This window comes from Electrona antarctica (assembly GCF_951216825.1).
Source record: "Electrona antarctica genome assembly, chromosome: 3".
Taxonomy (NCBI): Eukaryota; Metazoa; Chordata; class Actinopteri; order Myctophiformes; family Myctophidae; genus Electrona; species Electrona antarctica.
The window spans coordinates 14,511,477-14,532,120 of record NC_136808.1 but is presented as its reverse complement, the minus strand read 5'-3'; the positions used below and the strand labels follow the sequence as shown (position 1 = coordinate 14,532,120).

Genomic DNA, 20,644 nt, shown 5'->3' with positions numbered 1-20,644 from the left:
AAAAAGGACAAATAAAACATATGGGACACATTATTCGAACACAAAATAAATCGCTACAGCCTCAGTAATGAACCAGTGAAATAAGGGTATTTTATGATGCCTCTCATAGGGATTGCATTGGCAGCTGCAGTACACAGTTGAAACGGACCAGAAGTGGGGACGCTGTCTCATTTGGGGGCGTGGAATTTGTAGTCCCCGTGTGTCTCTATGGTCTACATTTACCCCCCCCCCCCCCCCCCCCCACTGCTCCCTCATTGGTTGTTTTTTAAAGTTTGAGCCTTCCCCTTTTGGAATCCTATTGGTTCCTATTGGCCCACAGCGCTGACTTGGTCATCCATATCAGCCAATGGGGGCGAGGTTCCTGTGCGACGTCATCCTACGGAGCCTTTTGATTGGTGGAAGTGATTTTATAGAGAGCAGTTGAACATTTTCAGTATTTTCAGCGGCAGCTGAGCTCAGTTTTGTTTGAGAAGAGGAGGGCAACAAGAACAGATTTAAAAGCAAACTTTTAATTTTATCGTCTACTTTAAGAGGTTTCCAAACCAGGTAACGCACGTTTTCATTCACCTTTACGTTATTTTATATAGTTATTAAAGAGATGAGCGGTTAGATAACTGGTGCTACTTGGTGCTACTGCTAACATGGGTGTTCTGTTCGTCCTACAACGGAAAGAAACGAGAGAAAAACATCCGGCAAATCTACAAACTAACAACGCGACGCTTTGCTACGCGCTGTGATCTGGTAGATCTGCTAAAAACTCGGAGCGTGTCATGTTGTAACTGTCGATGGAGAAACAAACAAAACGATCGGATTTATATGGTATTTCGTCAACTACCTTTATACATAAACGTCTCTTTTTGTACCCAATGATTAATCTCTACAACCAACAACTTGTGAAAGCTGCTTTTGTAGTTAAACCACTATTAATGATTGTGTTTATATACATTGATATTGTGTTATATTTAAATTGTACCTGGATGGGACGGGTGTGTTGGATATAGCTTGTGTTTGTCATAGCTCCGTTTGGAACCTCAATCTACGCTTTAGCTCCGAGATAAGTGCAGATATTGAGGTTCCTCCAAACGGAGCTAGAATATTGTCAAAGCACATGGACATTCCAGTCCTAAATTATCAAATTCAGGTCTGATGAATCATGTACGGTGTTAAAAACCTGTGCTTTATACAATATTTTTTTTAATTGGGGAAGAAAATAATACATGCTCGAGGTGCCCAGTGCGGCACTACAGTGTTTAGCAGTGGTGGGAAGTAAGCTACATTTACAAAAGTGCTGTACTAGTACTTAAGTACACTAAGCAAAGCAAAGTTCTTTGTTTACCCAGGGAAGTGGACTAAGCTCGAGATGCTTGTTTACAGCCACACCCTGAACACTATTGTAGCACATCCCTCCATCCCAGAGATAAATATTGTGCCATTACTACTCTACAATTATTTGAAATCTTTAGTCACTTTATAGATTATTTTCTTTAAAAAAAACTAAAACTTTGGCTATTGGATTTGTTTCCCCCCCAAAGAAATTGGCAGCTCTACAAGCTTGCATGCACTATGAGCTTGTGTATCTGCTAATTTTAAATACCCAAAGTATAAAATGACACGGATGCTTCCCCAGCTTTAATGTGTTAACGTTCCATAGTTTTTAGTCTGCATCCATCATGGCCTTCCTGGAAGCCACTCAGACCCTCTCCAGGATGATGATGCAGAAACTGGATGACTTTGTGTCTGAGATAGACAACGTCCACATGGTGTGGCTGAAGGAGATTGAGCAGGAGGCATACCGCATGTTCTCTGGGTAGGTTTTAAACCTTTTTGGCGTCTTTAATACAAGAAATGTTGATCATCCATTTTTTTTAAAGGTGCTGTTGTAACTGATTTTGTTCAGATTAATGGTTCCATTCGTGTAGTTCAATTCTTCATTGACATGATGAGAAGACATGTGTTTACATTGCCAGCTACTTATTGTGCTTGTTCAATACCAGGGGTCTCCCTGTTCATTAACGGGGGTCTCTCGTCGCTCGTAAATACAAATTTGCCGAAAATAGCAGTAAACAACTGTACGTGTTAGGCATGTAACGATTCACTCAACTCACGATACGATTCGTATCACGATATGAGGTTCACGATACGATATTAAAAAAATATATAATTTAATGAAAAATTACCGTTTATTTTTATTTTATATCATTTATCTTCCCTGAGATTTTTTATTTATCTACATTGCAAAAAAGTAGCATTACTTTTGACAGTGCAGAAACATAATTGCCTTCCTTGATGAGTATCAATGACCATCATCACCTGTGCACAGACACACACACAGCTCCCCTCTACAGTGCTCTACTACTGAAAGTGCTTTCTCCAAAAGCACTTTAATATGTTGGAATATGACAAAAAGCTCACATTTCACATCACACACTAGCCCCCCCCAAAAAACTATACTATACTATAAACTCTTTTTTTTAATTTCAATGAATCGATTCATATCGTCAGGATTAATATCGATATACGATATATCATTACATGCCTAGTACGTGTGCAAGGTTTCTCAATCTACAAGGAATTTGTAGAAGGGAGGCGGGTAAGTATAGAACCCTGGGGGAAGTGTATAGGGGCACCAGATCTACTATGAATCACCCCATTCAATGGAAAGGAATTGACTTATAGACTGGGGATATTTGAATGTAATTCCTTTCCATTGACTGGGGTGATTCATAGTTACTGAGGTGGTGAAGTAGTGGTCCATGTGAATCCAGCACTGAGCTACAGTTGATGCTACTTGTCTTTATTGCAGTGAATCTAGCACAGAGCCGGAGCTTATGCCAAAAACACCATCCCAGAAAAGACGCCCTCGCAAGCAGCGGATTTCTATGGGACTGCAAGAGGAGGCTCGTACCAGGAGGAGGTTGGTTGCTTACGTTAGCAATAGCATGGATTAATGTCAGTTGCCATTTCAGTCATTTGGATTCCATAGAAGGCAGACTTCTATGAAAGCATGTTGCACAACAAATGGCTGATCTACAAGCTCTCAATGCGTCTTGGATATTTTGTTCAGAAACATCTTCCTTAAAATCTTAACCCATTCTAGACGGGAACCCTTTTTGGTGTTTTAACTAAGCATTATGTTATACTTTAGCTATTGAAAAATGGCAGATCTACAAGCTCTGAGTGCGCCACCAAGTGGCGCACTCCGAGCGGCGCACTCCGAGCTTTTGAACTTTGAATATATAGGCTGCGTTCGAATTCATTCCCTATGCCCCATATAGTGCACTACTTTGGGGTTCCGCCATTTTGTTATAGTGTCCGAATATGTAGTGAGCATTTTTGCACCCTAATGTAGTGGACTGAAGTATCCCACAATGCACCGGGAATTGTAGGGACCATCCGATGGTCACTACAAAAACACAGCGAAGCAAATCTGCCCCATAATGCATTGCGCAAGCTCGCCCTTGAGCGCACATGCACGCGTTTGCGCGCACGTGCGCTGCTTCTGCATGCATGCGCTCATTGCGCTCCAACTCAGAAGAGGCAGAAGTTGAACCAGCGAAAGAAATCAACACAAATGTACTTTTAAAACTTTCGTTTCCCCTCTCTTTTCTTCCCTGGCGGATCTCGAAGCTACAGATCTCGAGACAAATGATCTGTGCATTTATTTGCAATTGTTTTATTTTATTTATTTATAATAAAACAATTCATTTGCAATAGTATTACTAATCTGAACCCCTTTCTGACAGCTGCCCGCCTGCCCTGCTGGCCCATTTGACTCCTATGCTGCCTCAGAACCCTATTCTATCAGCTCACTCGTTAGTCTAGTGGGCTGTTACGCCGCCTTTCAAACCATCGTTCATCAGTTCACGGTTTCGCGCCCTGCTGCCGACACTATTTTTACAACCGCGGACTTTTTTAATAGTTTTTGGATTAAGGTTGGTGAGGTTTTCATTTATGTGCTAAAGTCAAATATATATTTTGTACATGCATGTGAGACATATTAATTGTGTCTCCGAACATATGTTTTATTAATATTAATTAATTCCTGCCATTAAAACATATATGTTATCTAACATTATTTCATTGAATTGCGCTAAATACATTAAAACTTCATTATGTAGTTAGCAATTTATTGGACTGCTGTTTCTGTTAACATCCGTATTGTGAGCAGAGCTCACCCCCCCCCCCCCCCAGGATTAGCGGGGTTCATAATCATGCTGCTGATATTTTCATATTGTCAAGGTGGTGCACTGTTTTCATATTGCTGGATAATGGATATAATATTAATTTATTGATAATAATCATAGGCCTATGTTATTTTAAAATAATAACCTTTTTATCATCATTTCAGCAGCAGCGTTTTGACTGGTGTCAGTTGATTCTTCATATCCAAATGAGTGAAACGGCGGGATGATTTGTTTATTTTTCATACAGTTCTTTATGAGGCGATCTGAAAAAACCCTATGGGGATTACAATGCAAATAAAAAGTACATGAACCCGCGGACCTATAGCGCCCTCTACCGATTGACGTCAGAGTTGGTGCTCCCCATACAGGGAGTATTGTCCGAATTCATCACTATTTGAGTCCACTGAGTCTGGGTCCCCGTATGGGGAGTAGGGAGTAGGGAACAACCCTAGCAATTCGAACGCAGCCATATTCTTTCAGAAGACTTTCTTTTATTTTTCGACGTCGGGCCTAAATGTGTTAATGGTCTTGGATATTTTCATATAATAGCAAAGGCTTACATATTGTATTAATTGATTAGGAATCCACGCTGTGTGGAGGGCTCCTTTCATACTGTTTCACCAAACGCATAGTCCATCCATTGGAACCTTCTCTTCTTTTTCACTTTTTTTATTAACTTTGTATAAATACTGTCACTTTATGAAAGTGTCAAAGCAAACAAAATGGTAGGAGCGCACACCAAGAGTAGGGAGGTGCTGAACATGCGAGACAAACTTTAAAATAGAAAGGAGAGGTCGTTTCGACAAACAAGTTGCCTTCTTCAGGTACCCTGAAGAAGGCAACTTGTTTGTCGAAACGTTGGTAACAATAAAATATTTTTGGCATCGGGACTACGAGCTGTGCGACTTTATAAAAGTTTACAAAACTTTTTTTTGTAGGTTTCATCGAGTGAAGTTATCAGTATTCTATGGAAGCATATTGCAAGTTTTCACAAATCCCATAAAAGGATTTGGTCATACACATTATTTCATTATTTCAGCGATTTCTTTTTGCTTTATTTAATCTGAGGTTTTCCAAGGGGAGGCGCAGCAACCTGGCTGCCTCCTCTGTGAAGAAGCTGGACCTGGTCTTCGAGGAGGCGATGGAGCCCAAGCCTTCCACTTCCTCTGTGGAGCCCCAGCCTCCCACCTCCTCTGTAGGCATGGTCTTTCAGGAGATGGCAGACGAGGAGCAGCCGCCACGCAATGGTAGGCCCTAAAATAAAGTGACCTGCTCACAGTCTGCACTTTCCTCCTTCAGGTATCTGGTTATTTAAGAAATGTTTCCGGGATCTGGTGGCAGAGTAGTAGAATACATTTCCCATGTTTCTATGAGTGGTACGTACTACCAAACCAGATCATGGTTGCTCCCTCTAGCGTTGTGGGTGTCACTCACTTTGGAGAAGTAGTTACTGTTAGTCAGGTTTGCGGGTTTTGAGGTCGAGGACACTGTCCCTTAACCATGTTAAATACCAAGCGTGATCAGTTAATGGTCGGGACAAATGTCATCAGATGGTGATTGGTGATTAGGACCCTAGTGAACGCTTCCTCTCCACGTTCTGCCCACAGAGCATCCTCCATGTCTGGTGTCAACCACGCTGCCGGAATCCCTGGTGAAGATCTCTGCCAACGACCGGCGCTCTGCCGAGGCAGCCAGGCCTTCACAGATGGTGGCTGTTGTAGAGCCACAGGCCGAGGCAGCCAGGCCTTCACAGCTGGTGGCTGTTGTAGAGCCACAGGCCTCCCCAGGCCGTACGGCCACCAAGGTGGCCATAGCGGGAAAGCCCACAAGGCCGCGCGTCTCTCTGATGCTGCGTCACTCTGCAGCAGGCCTGCGGGGGAGCCAGACCCTGGAGTCTGTCCGCAGAGCCTCCAGGAGGTCACTCTTGAAGAAGGCCATGGCTCACGCCTCCAACTCCACCTTCAGTGGCACTGGTAAGTGCCTAGTAGCTCAAAGTGTTCACACATATAATGTTCAGTAGTAGAATGCAGTGTAGATTTATTTTCATTTTCACATCACAGGTTTATATATATATATTTTTTTAGCATAGTGGCAGATGTATTCTGTACATATATACTATGATGTGTATATTTATATATGTATACACACAAAGACATCTTATATTATTTTCAGCCATGGAAGCGTTCCAATTTCAACACTGCCATCAGTTTGGTGTGTTGGATCCTTTAGGTTGACTGGTGAATTATTTTCTTTCCATTGTAGAAGATACTTCTGCAGAGATGGATGATGAGGATGAACACCAACCAGAGTGAGTCTTTATTCTAATTAAAGGTGTGATGACTTCACTCTGTGACGGACGGATCACTTGCCTTTCCTCCCCTTTTTTCCTATCCCACCAGGACTTGTGTATTAATTACTTCCCTATTCAACTAATGTGTTGCTGGACATTCTCCAGTGTAATCCTACTATTTAAAGCAACGTGTCCAATGTTTTTGGCTGTGGACCCCCGAAAATGCTTTGGCCATGTCTCGCGACCCCCCCTACCCACAATACAAATTGGCCACTACAATAACCTTAATAGAGAAAATACATCACAAATAAATACTTAAACCAGATATAATCATTAAGGAAAGTTTATGCATGCGCTGTGTACTATGTACACTCTAAATTTCCATTTTCCAGCCAGATTCAGTTGCAAAAACAAACTTTTTCTATTTTGAAAATAGTTCTGGACCCCCCTGAGGGGTCACAACCCATAGGTTGAGAACCCCTGATCTAAAGGGGCTAGTTAAGCCAAAATTTCCTCGTCGATTACTCGCACCATGGAGACTTGAGTTCATGGATATTTTTGGGATTTTGTCACATTCCTAAGCCAATCATTTGATAACCTGCGGTGCAGAGGCTGCATTTCTGGTAGAGACAAAGGAGGCTCTTTGTGTCTCCATAGGGAATCACTGCTGGTCATCAAATGATTGGCTTAGGAATGTGACAATACTTTCAGAAGCTCAAATACATATCATTTTGTGGTTCCTTTATGTTGCTAAAGCTTTGCAAACGTTTGTCTTTCAGGAAACAGTTGGAGGCTGCGGAGGTTTTCGCTGAGACTGGGCAACCAGAGGTCTGTCTATGAACATTAAATTATCTCTACTAGGGCCTTACCCGTTCTAATATATGAACAGGAAATTATGTACAGTGTGGGTAATGCAATATAATGGATCACATTGATTGGGAGGGAATTGTTAACTTTATGTTATTATATAAGATAGATAAATAACTCATTGCATCTCTGTATGTATTTATCATGTTATTTTACCTATGGCACGGGATGGCGGTCATTGCGCTGTCGCAGTAATGTAACTTTGGGAGTGTATAGCCAAATGGACCCGCGCATTCCATGTTGTGGTCTCGAAACGCCGCATGACAGTGCATCTGTCTTTAGAATAGATTGACATTTCATTAACATTTTATTGTCTATAGAAATCGCGTAATATTTTCATTTTCAGTTTGACTGGAAGAGTGGGTAGCGTTTACAAAATTAGTTTTCTCTGACGCTGTCACGATTACACATTTAAGTTGACTATGAATTGCAATTTATGATTTAATTTGTTTTTGGCATTGGAAATTGGAACATTTAATATGAATGGAATTCTTATTTTTCAACATTATGACAAAATTTGTTGTGATTCTCTCAAATTGCCATTAGACTATGTAGTAATAAATTGTGTCAACCCTAGTAACAGTGTTTTCTCTCCAACAGCAGGTGTCTGTCAGTGGCAGCAGTAGTCCCTCTGCTGCTGGGAGCTCAAGATCACACACAGGTAAGGCCTGAGGGGAAATGTTAGAGTCTACATTTCCCAAAATGCATGTATTTCAGTGTCACCGAAAGCAGGGATAAAAGTATCTCCACCGGACATAAAACTATTGACCAGAGGGGGGCAGCAGATCCCCACAAACCCAACTCTAGGAGTTTCATGTCTGTCTGATAAAGCAGTTAGACAATGATTATTTAAATGAATCATTTAAATCAAATGTATTGTACATAATGAATGATTTTAAATGTCCTTTCTGTTTGTAGACAAAGCAGTTGTGCAGTCACCTGTGAGGTAAGTACTGCTTTTGATTCATGTGTTAACTGTGTTGGCTTTTGTTTAGTCAATTTGTGATGTTTGAACACCGGCAAAAAGTAAATGCTATTTTAAGTTGTCAGTCAAACGGGTTACATGGTGTCCAAAATGTCAAACATATGATTTATGCCCAGTATGAGCCGATGAATCATGGATTGTATGTTCATTTAAACTTGATCGTCTCTAGTAGACATTCCACTAGGAGTTCCAAACGAAAGGCTGAAGAACACACAGACAGCAGCCAGAAGAAGACTAGCCAGAAGAACACTGTGGTAAGATAAACATGTTTATCATTGAATAACTGTTCTTGACCAGGGGCGCCTAACTTTGTTTCCAGGTGGGGGAGCACAGATTTGGACGCATGGACTTTTTGCGCGCACAGTGTGCGCGCAAGAAAATTTGCATTTTTTTCGGGCCCGAGTTGGGTGTCTTAGCACGATTCTAACTCTGTTAAAAGCATGACGGCCACTACTAAGAAGTCACTACTGACCTTGTTTAAAAATACCCACATGGTTAACTGCAGGGCTAACAAGCATTGGTAGGCTACTGCACATTCGTGTGTGTGTGTGTGTGTGTGTGTGTGTGTGTGTGTGTGTGTGTGTGTGTGTGTGTGTGTGTGTGTGTGTGTGTGTGTGTGTGTGTGTGTGTGTGTGTGTGTGTGTGTGTGTGTGTGTGTGTGTGTGTGTGTGTGTGTGTGTGTGTGTGTGTGTGTGTGTGTGTGTGTGTGTGTGTGTGTGTGTGTGTGTGTGTGTGTGTGTGTGTGTGTGTGTGTGTGTGTGTGTGTGTGTGTGTGTGTGTGTGTGTGTGTGTGTGTGTGTGTGTCTTTTTGGGTAGTGCGAATGGTGCCGCCGCACAGGGCCTTGCGCATGCAAGGCCTCGCGCTAGGCAGTTTAAAAAAAAAACAATCGCATCGCAGCCCGTTCCGTCGCAGTTGATTTTTCACCTATTTAAGCTGTGGTTGGTTTGCGGTCGGTGGACCGGTCCTGTGGAGCCCAGCTCAGCCCCAACCTGGCTGCAGGTTATGGGCATAAAGCTGCACAGTAGACTAGAGAATAAAGCCACAAACTAATTACATTTTATTTATAAAGCCCCTTTCGAAACAATGTTACAACTAAGGTGCTGTACATTAACTTAGTTAAAAACAGGGGGAAATAACACTGGTAGTGTAATACTACAAAATACGGTACAACAAGGATTAAAGCTAAACATTGACCTGTACAGGTGAGTCGGATAAAAACTACATGGGGGGGGGTGGGGGAGGGAATCTTAGGAGAACAGACTAGAGAATGAAGCCATACAGTAGAGCATAAAGCCACGTAGTAGACTAGTCACGAGACTAGAGAATGAAGCCAAGTTATGGTCATGAAAACAAATGTTGGTGACTTTTCTGTTCTGTTTTTCTTTTTCAGGTGAGGCCCAACATGAAGGCCTTCTTCCAGACTGTCCACAGGAACCAGATGTTAATGATGACTCCCAACTCTCTGGGTCGCACAGGTGTCATGAAGTCCTTCATTAAACAAGCCACTCCTCTGAAGGTGGACACAGTGGTACGTCAACACACTGTAGTAATGGCTACTGTTGGGATTCTGCTCATCAAGTCCAGTTCTTGGCAATCAGTGGCCTTGGCTCAGCCACTAGTGGGAAAGCAGTTTTATAGAAGTTGTTTTGATGGGACTGTACTGTACAAGAGGCCTGGGTTGTTCTCAAATCTGATCTTTAGCACTGAATGTCCACACTATTAAATCTGATCTTTAGGACTGACTGTCCACACTATTAAATCTGATCTTTAGGACTGACTGTCCACACTATTAAATCTGATCTTTAGGACTGACTGTCCACTTATAGATTTATTAAATCTGATCTAGGTAGAACTATGAATGTTGGGTAATGCAGTGTTGTAGTCTAGAGTTAGAACTATGCATGTTTTGTCAAAGATTCTAGAACAAGAGACGAACCTCTGTTTTTGGATCATGTTACTAATTTCTGCATTGATCCATTCATAAATATGATAAATAAATCAATATATTAGTAGAATAGGATTAAGTTTTTATTTTGTACAGCATGACTTTTAGAGCTGTGGGCACACCTTCTCCATCATGTAGCTTTGTGTGTCCCTATGTCTGTTTAGAGTACCAACAAGGTGAGAAAATGGTGCTGTTGAGCTTCACTCTGTGCAGGTGCATGATGGGAAGCTGAGTGTTTTGTGTAACATCAGTCTTTTTCAGAGTGTCTGTCTGTACCGGAGTTCAGTACAGTATAATTAACTACATTATAGTTCCACCGCTCACTTCACACTGGTGTGATTTTAATGTATTTTAAAGCAACCGGAAGTTGCGTCATCACTCCAAAATGGCGGAGGTGCTGGTTGTTCCTATGGGACTTAATGGGAGCTTCGTCTCTTGTTCTAGAATTAATCTCTTTGGTGTTGTAGAACCATCAATGCTGAGTAATGTTGTTTTAGTCCAGAGGTAGAACTATGAATGTTGGGTAATGTAGTATGTGTTGTCTCCTCTCCAGCAGACTAGGGGTGTTGTGGTAAGTGTGATGTCACAAGGTTGTTTCTACTGGACAACTGCTCTCATTGGTTCTACTACTTCACTAATTAATGTGTTGGTGTTACAGCAACTCTTTACACCAGGGCTGTCAAAACTCACTTCAATTTATTAATGTAACTCTTGACAGTCCAGGCTGTCGGTTGTGCACGCTTTTTGACTAATTACCTTGTTTTACACCATTCAAGGGATTTTTCACTTGGTCAAATGTAACATCCATTCAGGCTTTTGTGTGTATCCCGGGCACTTTTTTTGTTAAATTGCTTGATTCTGTATTTGGATACTAGATATCCATTTAATCAGACGTGCCACCGGCACCTTCCTATACAAACTCATTCTAACTTCAAACACCATATTTAGACTCATTTAATGTCATTGGTTCTGGTAGTGACTGATATTGTCCTTCTAATGTGTGAGGTGGCTTTTTATTATTTATTTTCTTTTGTGGCACATTTTAAAAAGTAAAGTTGAACTCTCTGGATTGGAACATCTACTGATGGAACACCTTCATCTTTAACCTAGAAACCATTAACTCTTCAATAACATGGAAACTATCACAAAGTTCAATGTTTTCATGTTTATTTCCACCTGGGAAGCTGGGAGTTGCGACAGTATTACTAAAACCCAGTCAGTCCACACCAATGATGCAGAATGCAACCAGTTGAAACAAAATCCCCCAAAACTATTCAGCAATTTGTCTGAAACGCATTGTAACAGTTTGGGTGCAATGTGAACCGTTGGTGAAGGACTGTCTTCAGGATGACTGCATTTCTGTTCTCTTTTAGGACCGGGTTAATGGGTTGAAGGACTGGACTTAATTTCTTCAGGATGGATTGAACTGCATTGCATTCGTTTGTCTCTTTTTAGGCAAAAGAACGCCATAAACTGGAAGCGCTCAAGAAGAAGCAGGAGCAGGAAGAAGAGAGGATAAAGAAAATGGAAGATGAGAAGAAGAAGAAACAGGAGGAACTGAAGAGGTACATGAATTGTAGAAGAAGTTTATAGAATCTGCCTCAGGGCGAAATGAGTTATAACTCTGTGTTCGGGTTTGTTTGCTACATTATCATGTCATTCTTCATGGGCTTAATTGCTTAACCCACATAATTGGCTGTGCTGTTCATCCCACAAATGCATGTTACAACAGACCTACGTGCATGTACCAACAGTTTTCCTCATGTTGTGACCTTGATGCTTGTAGGAAGAGGGAGGAGAGGCTGAAGAAAGCGGTTGAAAGCAGAGCCAAAGAGGAGCAGAAGGAGGAGGAAAAGAAGAAAGAAAAAGAACAGAAACGAGTTCAGATGGAAGAGAAGAACGACAAGGTGACAAACTCTCCTTCATGTCTTTCCTGGTGACATTAAAAATTCACCTCATTTCATTGACTCTTATTTATGTTTAATTATTTTTTGTTTTGTTCCCAGCTTCGTGTTGAGCGCTTGGCGGAGGAGAAGCTGAAGAAACAGCTGGTGGTAAAACACCAGGAGGAGATTGACAGCAGGAGGAAACTAGAGGAGGAGACGAGACTGAGGAGGATTCAACAAGTTGTGAGTTCACTGCCGATCACCTGACATTTATAATTACCTAACTTTTGTTACTTCACTTTAATTTCTATTAACTGTTACTTTTCTGTTGTAATTTATTCGGTCACAAATGAATCACCTGGTCAGTGATTAATTTCTATTGCCAGTACCCACTTTAATTTGTAATATTTGTAGTAGGTCATTGCTTATCATCGACAATAACCCTCCCTTGCCTTCTTACTTACTACTTGTTAACTGATTCAGTCATTAAAATCAGCCTTTTCATTCTAAAAAAAACAAATTGCTAGTTTACTGCGGCGTCTCCCCCACTATTTCATAGAAGCAGTGTTTCCCTTCACTGTTTCATAGAAACAAATTAATCCAAAACAAGTCTCTCGTTTTGCACGTTTATTTCAGGAAATGTTTGAGCCTCCAGACTCTTCCTCAGACCTTGGACATAGGAGGGGCTCAAAAATGTGTTCATATATTTCATTTCCATGTGGGGGGAGGTAACTGGATGCATGGCCAAAAAGGTTTGGGAACCACTGATTTAGCTTAATGTTTTGTGCATTTTCTCCCCAGGAGGAGGAGGAGAAGCGTCAGCAGGCCTTCCAAGCCAAGAGGAGAGCAGAGGAGGAGGCGCAAAGAGCTCACAAGCTGGCGGAGGCGCGCAGAGCTCAAGAGTTGAAGGAGCAGGAGAGGGCTGAACGGTACAAACTGCACCCTGAACCACTGGTCCTAGACCAGTGGTTAAAGGGGAATACCACTCATTTTCAACATTTTACTATACTCAAAGGTATATTAATGACATAGTAAAATGTTGAAAATGTATTGTTTGTCTTCAGGGAGCGAGCAGAGGCTCTTCAGAGGGAAGTAGAGAAAGCTGCCAGGAAGAAGGAGAGGGAAGAGGCTGAGAAAAGAAAAGAGTTGGAAGACCAGAGAAAGAAGGTAAACAAACGAGTATCTGTTTAGTTTTAACACATTGCCTGCCATTGACGTAAAATTGCGTCCTCTCCAATCCAACGCTTGACCATTTACTTAAAATTACTCATTTACTGTTGCTGCTTCCTCCCACAATTTTCGAATGTTTCCGGTCCTCCAGTCGGGAGCAACAGAAGCTCCGATCAGGAACAAGTGACAAAGCGGAAGTGAAGCCTCCTCCCCACTTCTGTTTTGTCTCTACAGTCATGCAAATTTATCCTAATGTAACGCAAAATCTAAGCATATATGTTGCTTAGCAGAAATGGAAAAATATAAGCTATTTTAAAATATATTTTCGGGAACGGAAATGATGAACGGATGCCAGCTTCCATGTTCGGATTTCGGGAGGTGTAGTTCCAGACTCTAGCATTTGGAAATTGTCGAATAGTTGTCTGGCTATGCTGAGACATTATTGACACTCATCTACTGCTGTAGGAAGAGCAGCAGAGATTGGCTGAAGAAGAGCGGGCAGCTCAACGATTGGCTGAAGAAGAGCGGGCAGCTCAACGATTGGCTGAAGAAGAGCGGGCTGCTAAACAGAAACTGGCTGAAGCAGCAGCAGCAGCAGCTAAGATACAGGTCAGTTTGCAGAGAATCGCATCTGTTAACCATGTATTCTACCATTAATTATCTAGACTTTAGTTTTACATGTGGACTAAGTTTACATGACAGAAACCACTTTATAGCTGCTTTTAACTTCCATGTCATTAGGCGATCGGACATTGATTACTCCGGAAAGACTGACATTATCCTGTGTGAGATTACTGTTTTTAGCTGCATTAAAATGTAACTGGGCTAGGTCATTGGATGTAACTGAGCTAGGTCATTGATTGTAACTGGTCTAGGTCATAATTTAAATGTTGGACGTGACCTGAGCAGTGACTGAATGTATGTAGTTGTGACTCGACTCACTTGAACGCATGATGTGACTTTACTCCCAGTACCTTCTCTCAGAAAATAAATACATGGAAAATGTTTATAGAACTCAAATGATAAATCTGTGTAAATGAGGATCACATTAACATGGGTAGAATCAATTCAATGTTCCTCAGTCTACAGTTTATTTGCTGTCAAGCAAAGTAGAAATGATAATAATAATAATACATTTTATTTATAACGCACTTTACATTTGAAGCAAATCTCAAAGTGCTACAACAAGAGAAGAAGAATAAGTGAGTAAATAAAAGGACTAAAATTAGCACAATTCATGCATTTCATGGTATACTGCTAAAAGGATTAAAAGTACACCGGGCATCTAATGGTCCAACTGGCCAAATGCCTTGTTAAAAAGAAATCTCTTAAGTCCCCTTTTAAAGCGTCCACGGATTGTGGTGCTCTCAGGTGGCCGGGGAGGGCATTCCACAGCCGAGGAGCAGCTGTACAGAAGGCCCGGTCCCCCATGGTGCGGAGTTTTGTTTTGGTGGTTTTGAGTGTTAGAATTTCCGGAGCGGGTGGAGGCTGGGGGTTCAATGAGTTCCTTCAGATAGGAAGGGGCGTTGCTGTGGATGCACTGATGGGTGAGGAGGCAGACCTTGTATTCTATCCTGGAGGAGACGGGAAGCCAGTCTGTCAGAAATTATGACAGATAATGGATTATATTTTTATTCATGGCTCATCAGCTGTGAAACATGATTATCTTTTTAATGGACGTGGGGTTGACGCTAACACCCGGGCAGGTAAATAAAATGGTCGGGCAGGTGAAGTTTGCTACCGGATTGCCTGGCAGGTGCACATTTTGGGGATGCAACCATCTTTAGTTCGCTTTCGCTATAAATAAATAACAATGTATTTGTGGGGCAATTGGCCATGACCTGTACTTGCCTGACGGCAAGTTCCTCTGAGACCTAGTGTCAACCCACAAACAAAACTTGGAACATGTGCTAATATCAGGTGACGGATAATATATTCTGGATTATGTAAACGCAATCTGGATACGGTCAAAGATCTTGATGTAAAGCTAAAATAATGCGACCTTTTTACAAATCACTAAAGAAACCTGGCTTTTGATATACAAATTATATTGGGAATTCATTTAAACTAATCAAACGTTGGAACTTAAGCAAATGTTTTTCACCATAAAGATTTGCTAAAATGTGGCCTTTGTGTCAATGGTCACAACTTGTTACAGTTGCTAATATATATTATGTGAATTTGTCCTATGCAGGGTTAATTTTGTTCCTATATAGCAGGGGTATTCCAACTGGCGGGGTGCCCCCTTGTGGCCCCTGGAACAAACCATTTTGTTTTTAGGGCTAATGAAAGTTACAGGTATGGTGTGTGTGTGTGTGAGATTACCATAACAGAAATCCTTAATCACATTCGAGGGCTTTTGGAGAGAAATGAGACACTCCGTCACTTTAGACTAGAGCAGTGTGTGCGCCCCCCCCCCCCACACTCATTCATTCTACAGTTGTGGCCTCCTGACTAATCTAGTTGAATACCCCTGCCATATAGGATGATGAACAGGTGTTTAATATACCATGTATTTGTTATTGGTGATGGGAGATTAATTGGCAAACGCATCGGCCGATTTGAGTTGTTTTTAGATTAATCGGCATCGGTTCGATTAAGCAATCAGACGATTAATTAATTGGTCCGATTAGTCGGTCTGTCTTTACAGATAAACAAGCCCAAAGCGGCTTGAACAGATCTACAAGCTCACAATATTAAATATAAAGGTATTAAGTTAAATTCTGACTTGCCTAAGCCTGCAGTGCAGATACCCTGTTACATGTATTTTTCAGAATGGACAAAATTATGTATAATTTTTCAATACAGAATGAGATCATATCGACATTGGTCATATCGGTTATCGGCCATAATGGCAATTAATGATATCTATCAGCCAAAATGTCTCATCGGCACATCCCTACATGTAGTAACATCAAGTTCATATTTGTGTTTCCTCCAGCAGCCTTTAGTAAAGTCTGCTGGCCTCAACGTGACAATGGATGTGGAGGTAAAAACACTATTTATTTCATTTATACAGTTATTCATTTATTTTTACACTTTATGTGGAGGTAAACGTCATCCTGTTGACAACAACCTGTTTTTACAACTTTCAACCATTGAAATTAATCCTTCATTCCATCTTGGACAATATTAATAATTGACACGTTTTTTTTTATTAATCTAATTGTAACAAAAGAGCTAAACATTCACTTAATGGTTACTTGGAATGGTTGTCGTTTTGTGTGGTTGTTGTTAATGTAAAGCGTCCTTGGGTTCATGAATGGCACTGTATAAATTCAAGCTATGATTGTGTTTGTTCAGAGTTCCATCATGAAGACTCCCACAGGGAAGGACAGATCTGGACTCAACGTTACTGTGGATGTTGAGGTACACACACACACACACACACGTTCTTTGGCATATGTCTTATCTAATTGGTGTAATTTTCACAAGCAACAGCTACAGAATGTCGGGTGCTCAATGGGAGAGTGCTTCTGACCCTCTTTTAGACGTTGTAAACTCGGGGAAAGTAATCATGGTCGGCCCAAAATGAATGGAAGGTTCGTACAGAGTCAAATCAAATGTGTGTCACAGTAGCTGCCCTGTTCTAAAGTGATAGCCTGGAAACCAGACAAATCTGCCACATGAAAATAATCCCTGCTGAGATTGGGCTGGCAGAGTGGCAGTTTGATTATTCAAAGTCAGTGAGACTTTTTTGCTGTGACGTTGGAACTTGGAATCTGTTTGCAACCGCCCCTTGGAAATAAATCTTCACACTGACGTTCCAGACTAATATCTACGCATTGATATTAGACTGGCCATGCCAGGCTACTAAAGTGACATGCAAAATCTTTGCACGTACATCGGAGGAAAAGAAGCACCCAGTCCCCTCACTCAGATTAGCTAACTACACAGGGAGGTAAACTGCCTGAACCTTCACTAAAACACTCTACATGTCCTATTGAAAAGGTTATCCCTTGAGATGTATCATCTCGTTGACGAGGGGGTCCAAAACCAGGGGTCCTAGACCAGGGGTTCCCAAAGTTGGGGTTGTGGCCCCACATGGTGTTACCATACACTGACGGTGGGGTTGCGGAATTATTTTAGGCAATCAACATTTGTATACAAATCTACATGTACAGATTATTACTATATTTTGATATGATGTTTAAACTGATATGTTCTTGGTTTGCCTGTGATGGTAGAATACTGTGTTTACCACCTTGTTTATTGTAAGTAAAGTTGCTCTGGATAAGAGTGTCTGCCAAATGCCAAGTTTTCCCCTTACCTTATCAAATAAACTAAATCCGGAATGGAAAATGAATGTTGTAACTGAGATGTTGTAATATTGATGCTGATACAATTGTTGATTCCATACATTTAGACCTAGTGATACTAATGCATAGGGTGTTGACGTGCATGCTGATTATATTGTCACATGTTTCTACAGAAGTCTGACGACTATGGGATGGACCAGAACAGCGACGACTCTACGGATGATGAGTCGGCACCACGGAAACCCATTCCATCCTGGGCAGAAGGTGAGTCCAAGTTCCTCACCCCACATTTTGTAATGTGAGCGGTGCTTTCATAGAAGGGTACATTTTTGATTATTAAAATTGATTGGTTTTCTTATCTGTTTAAGCCCAATGCTGCATTCACACTGGCAGATATAAAAGATGCAAAACTACACGGCATATCTGTAGCTTTGTATCTGAAGTTGAAACCAGTATATTCATGATGCTGGCTTCCATTGAAAATGAATGGTAGCCTGTAGCTTTGCTTTTATGCTGTGTTCACACTGGCAGCTACAGTCTAGTTAGTAAATGTGTGAATTTGTGTCTGTGTGGCTTAATGTAAAATGCTTTTTCAATTCAATAGGTCACAAGCTGCAGCAGGCTCTCCTCAAGGAGTACTTCAACCCTCCAGACCTCCATGCTCTGTTTGGACCCATCGCACCTCCCAACCTGGAGGAGATATTCTACACCAAGAAACCTCGTTTCAATAAGAGGACCAGCTCCGCTGTCTGGCACTCTCCTCCGCCCAAATAGGGTAGAAGATTCCTACACGTCTAACTCTTGAGTGTACAAATGGTTCTATTTGTACAGAGTGGTGGTCCTTGAAAATGTAAAAGTTTGAGAACCACCAGTATAGTCTGTGTTTCCGAGGCTACCGGTATAGTAGATGTGACATTTCCGGGAACTGTTCCAAATGTGATGGAACAAATTCCAGATCCTCAATGTTGGATCTGGTTCTTCCGATTTTCTCCGGTTCCAGATATGGGAAACTAAAAGGTGTCTTTTGTAAATATGTTATTGTTTGTTGTCTTTTGGGAGTGGTTTTTTTAAAGATTGTTTGTTTTTGTTAATAAAGAGATACTGTTCAAATATCATTTTGTCACATTAACTGGTGTTCAGGTTGTGAATTTTCAGTGAAATCATGTTAAATTACTTACTTACTCATTTAACATTTAAATTAGTAAATTAATTAAAGTTCAACTTCCATCACAAAGTGAAAATAGCCAATCAACAAACGGAAGATGTGATCGACAAGTTGAAGTTGTGTGCATGTAGATGAGCCATTTTCATACGTTTAAAATGTTTTAAATTATTGGGAACTGGAAATGTCCAGGTTTATTTTACTGGGAGAGCCTGAAAGTTACTTTATAAATGTTATTACTTTAAACAGTTACTTGGTTGGTTACTGCTTTCTGTGCAGACATTCTTAAAGTGAAACTTCACTCTTTTTGCCAAAAAAATATATGTTAATGATGTTTAGAAGATTTAAACACTTTCCTGGGGGTCTTTGTGTGTAATATGTGGTTTTAGATTTTAGCAGTGAGCCCAGCGTCTCTGATGTCATGGACACTGGGCTCACTTACTTCCTGGACTACATGTCTCGGTAAGACAGCCCTATCCACAAGGAGCAGTGCACCAAAGCATTATGGGAATTGTAGTCCAGGAAGGAAGTGAGCCCAGTGTCGACATCACAGACACTGCTCACTGCTAAAATCTAAAACCACACATTACACGCAGACCCCCAGTAAAGTGTTCTAAACGTCATTAACACATACTTTATTTTTTTGCAAAAAGGGTGAAGTGTCCCTTTAATAAAAGTAACTACCGGTAAGCACATTTACTAAAGTACACATTTTAGGTAGTTTTACTTTACTGGAGTATTTCAAATTTTCAATACTTTTACAAATATTGTATTTTTTTTCAAACAAGGTATTTTTTACTTTTGGGGAATACATTTTGGCATTTAGCAGACTCTTAACCCAGAGACTTCCATTAAGCAAGAACCAAAACCTCAATACAGTACATAAAAAGTAGTTATCATGAATCATACGTAAACTAAGAACCTAACAGTGGAATATCTACAGTATATAATGGAACTATGCATTTACAGTATACTTTAGTGTTATGTCTACATCAAAATGTCGGGGCTAGGACAAGTGCTACAGGCCATGATGGAGTCTGAAAACTGCTTCAGAGACCATACCCCTGCAGTCCCAGAAGTGACAATACAAGCACACAATACAGTGTCATTTTAACTTTGGTTTTCTTTTTAGGGTGACTGTCTTTAAAAATAATTGGAATACTGTATGCGAGTGGTGCCCCAGAGGCAAATTCAAAGGTGTAAAAAAATATAGATGTATTTATAAATGGTGTGTTATTAAAAATACTAAGACTAAATCGCAACTTGTCAAAATTTACACTGGTCTGTGCACCTGTGTGTGCACCATACACTGTAAAAACTGACGTCACCCATTGGTTCTACAAACCCATTTTGAAGCCGCTTTTTCAACTGAAAACCACCATCTTGGAATTTCCTTTCCTGAATAGCAACTGGAAACTAATGCTAAGGAAACTAAGGCAGGTCTAAGTAGAGCCAGCAGAAGCCCTAGAAGGATACCCTACTTTATCATCAATTCATTTAAAACATGAAAATTCTAATAAACTCAAAGCATGAAGTATTTTTTTTAGAAAGTCTGGCCATATCTCCATTGTAATCAACGACATAATTATGATGCAGCCAGCAGGGGTGAAATAGTGACATAGTGACACCCTCTGGAGACTTATCCTTATCCTCCTCAGCATATCCTTATTGGCCTCAACTCCAGCACTCTGCTGGATTTGAGCCGCCTAGTGACTTGTGTGTGTGTGTGTGTGTGTGTACGCGACGTGTTTGTGTTGTACAGCTGTCCTGGGGGTCAGGTCTTCTCCTGTTTCCTCTTCCTTGGAGTGGACAGCAACTTGAATATCCAAGAGATGATGTCACCATGTAGATCCTTCAAAGCCAAGTTCAGTTACCAGAGAGACCTGTCAAACATC

The 20,644-nt window shown here is 41.0% G+C and overlaps 1 protein-coding gene across 7 annotated transcripts; it reads left to right on the top strand.

Moving 5' to 3' along the window:
- Window positions 1-423: 423 nt before the first annotated feature.
- Window positions 424-18,697, top strand: LOC306920765 (inner centromere protein-like). 7 transcript variants are annotated; one of them, XM_079497637.1, is made up of 22 exons: window positions 424-546; window positions 1,652-1,807; window positions 2,804-2,914; window positions 5,253-5,431; window positions 5,792-6,157; window positions 6,447-6,492; window positions 7,254-7,302; window positions 7,945-8,002; window positions 8,260-8,287; window positions 8,499-8,580; window positions 9,718-9,855; window positions 10,826-10,843; window positions 11,728-11,837; window positions 12,059-12,179; window positions 12,279-12,401; window positions 12,960-13,087; window positions 13,223-13,325; window positions 13,794-13,937; window positions 16,270-16,317; window positions 16,632-16,697; window positions 17,761-17,851; window positions 18,192-18,697. In XM_079497637.1, the coding sequence occupies exons 2-22, from the start codon at window positions 1,671-1,673 to the stop codon at window positions 18,359-18,361; spliced, it is 2,316 nt and encodes a 771-aa protein (XP_079353763.1). In that variant the 5' UTR covers window positions 424-546; window positions 1,652-1,670; the 3' UTR covers window positions 18,362-18,697. The 7 variants fall into 7 exon arrangements, with proteins under 7 accessions (XP_079353763.1, XP_079353762.1, XP_079353759.1 ...); XM_079497636.1 differs by having other exon boundaries at window positions 8,496-8,580; XM_079497633.1 differs by having other exon boundaries at window positions 7,942-8,002.
- Window positions 18,698-20,644: the final 1,947 nt, after the last annotated feature.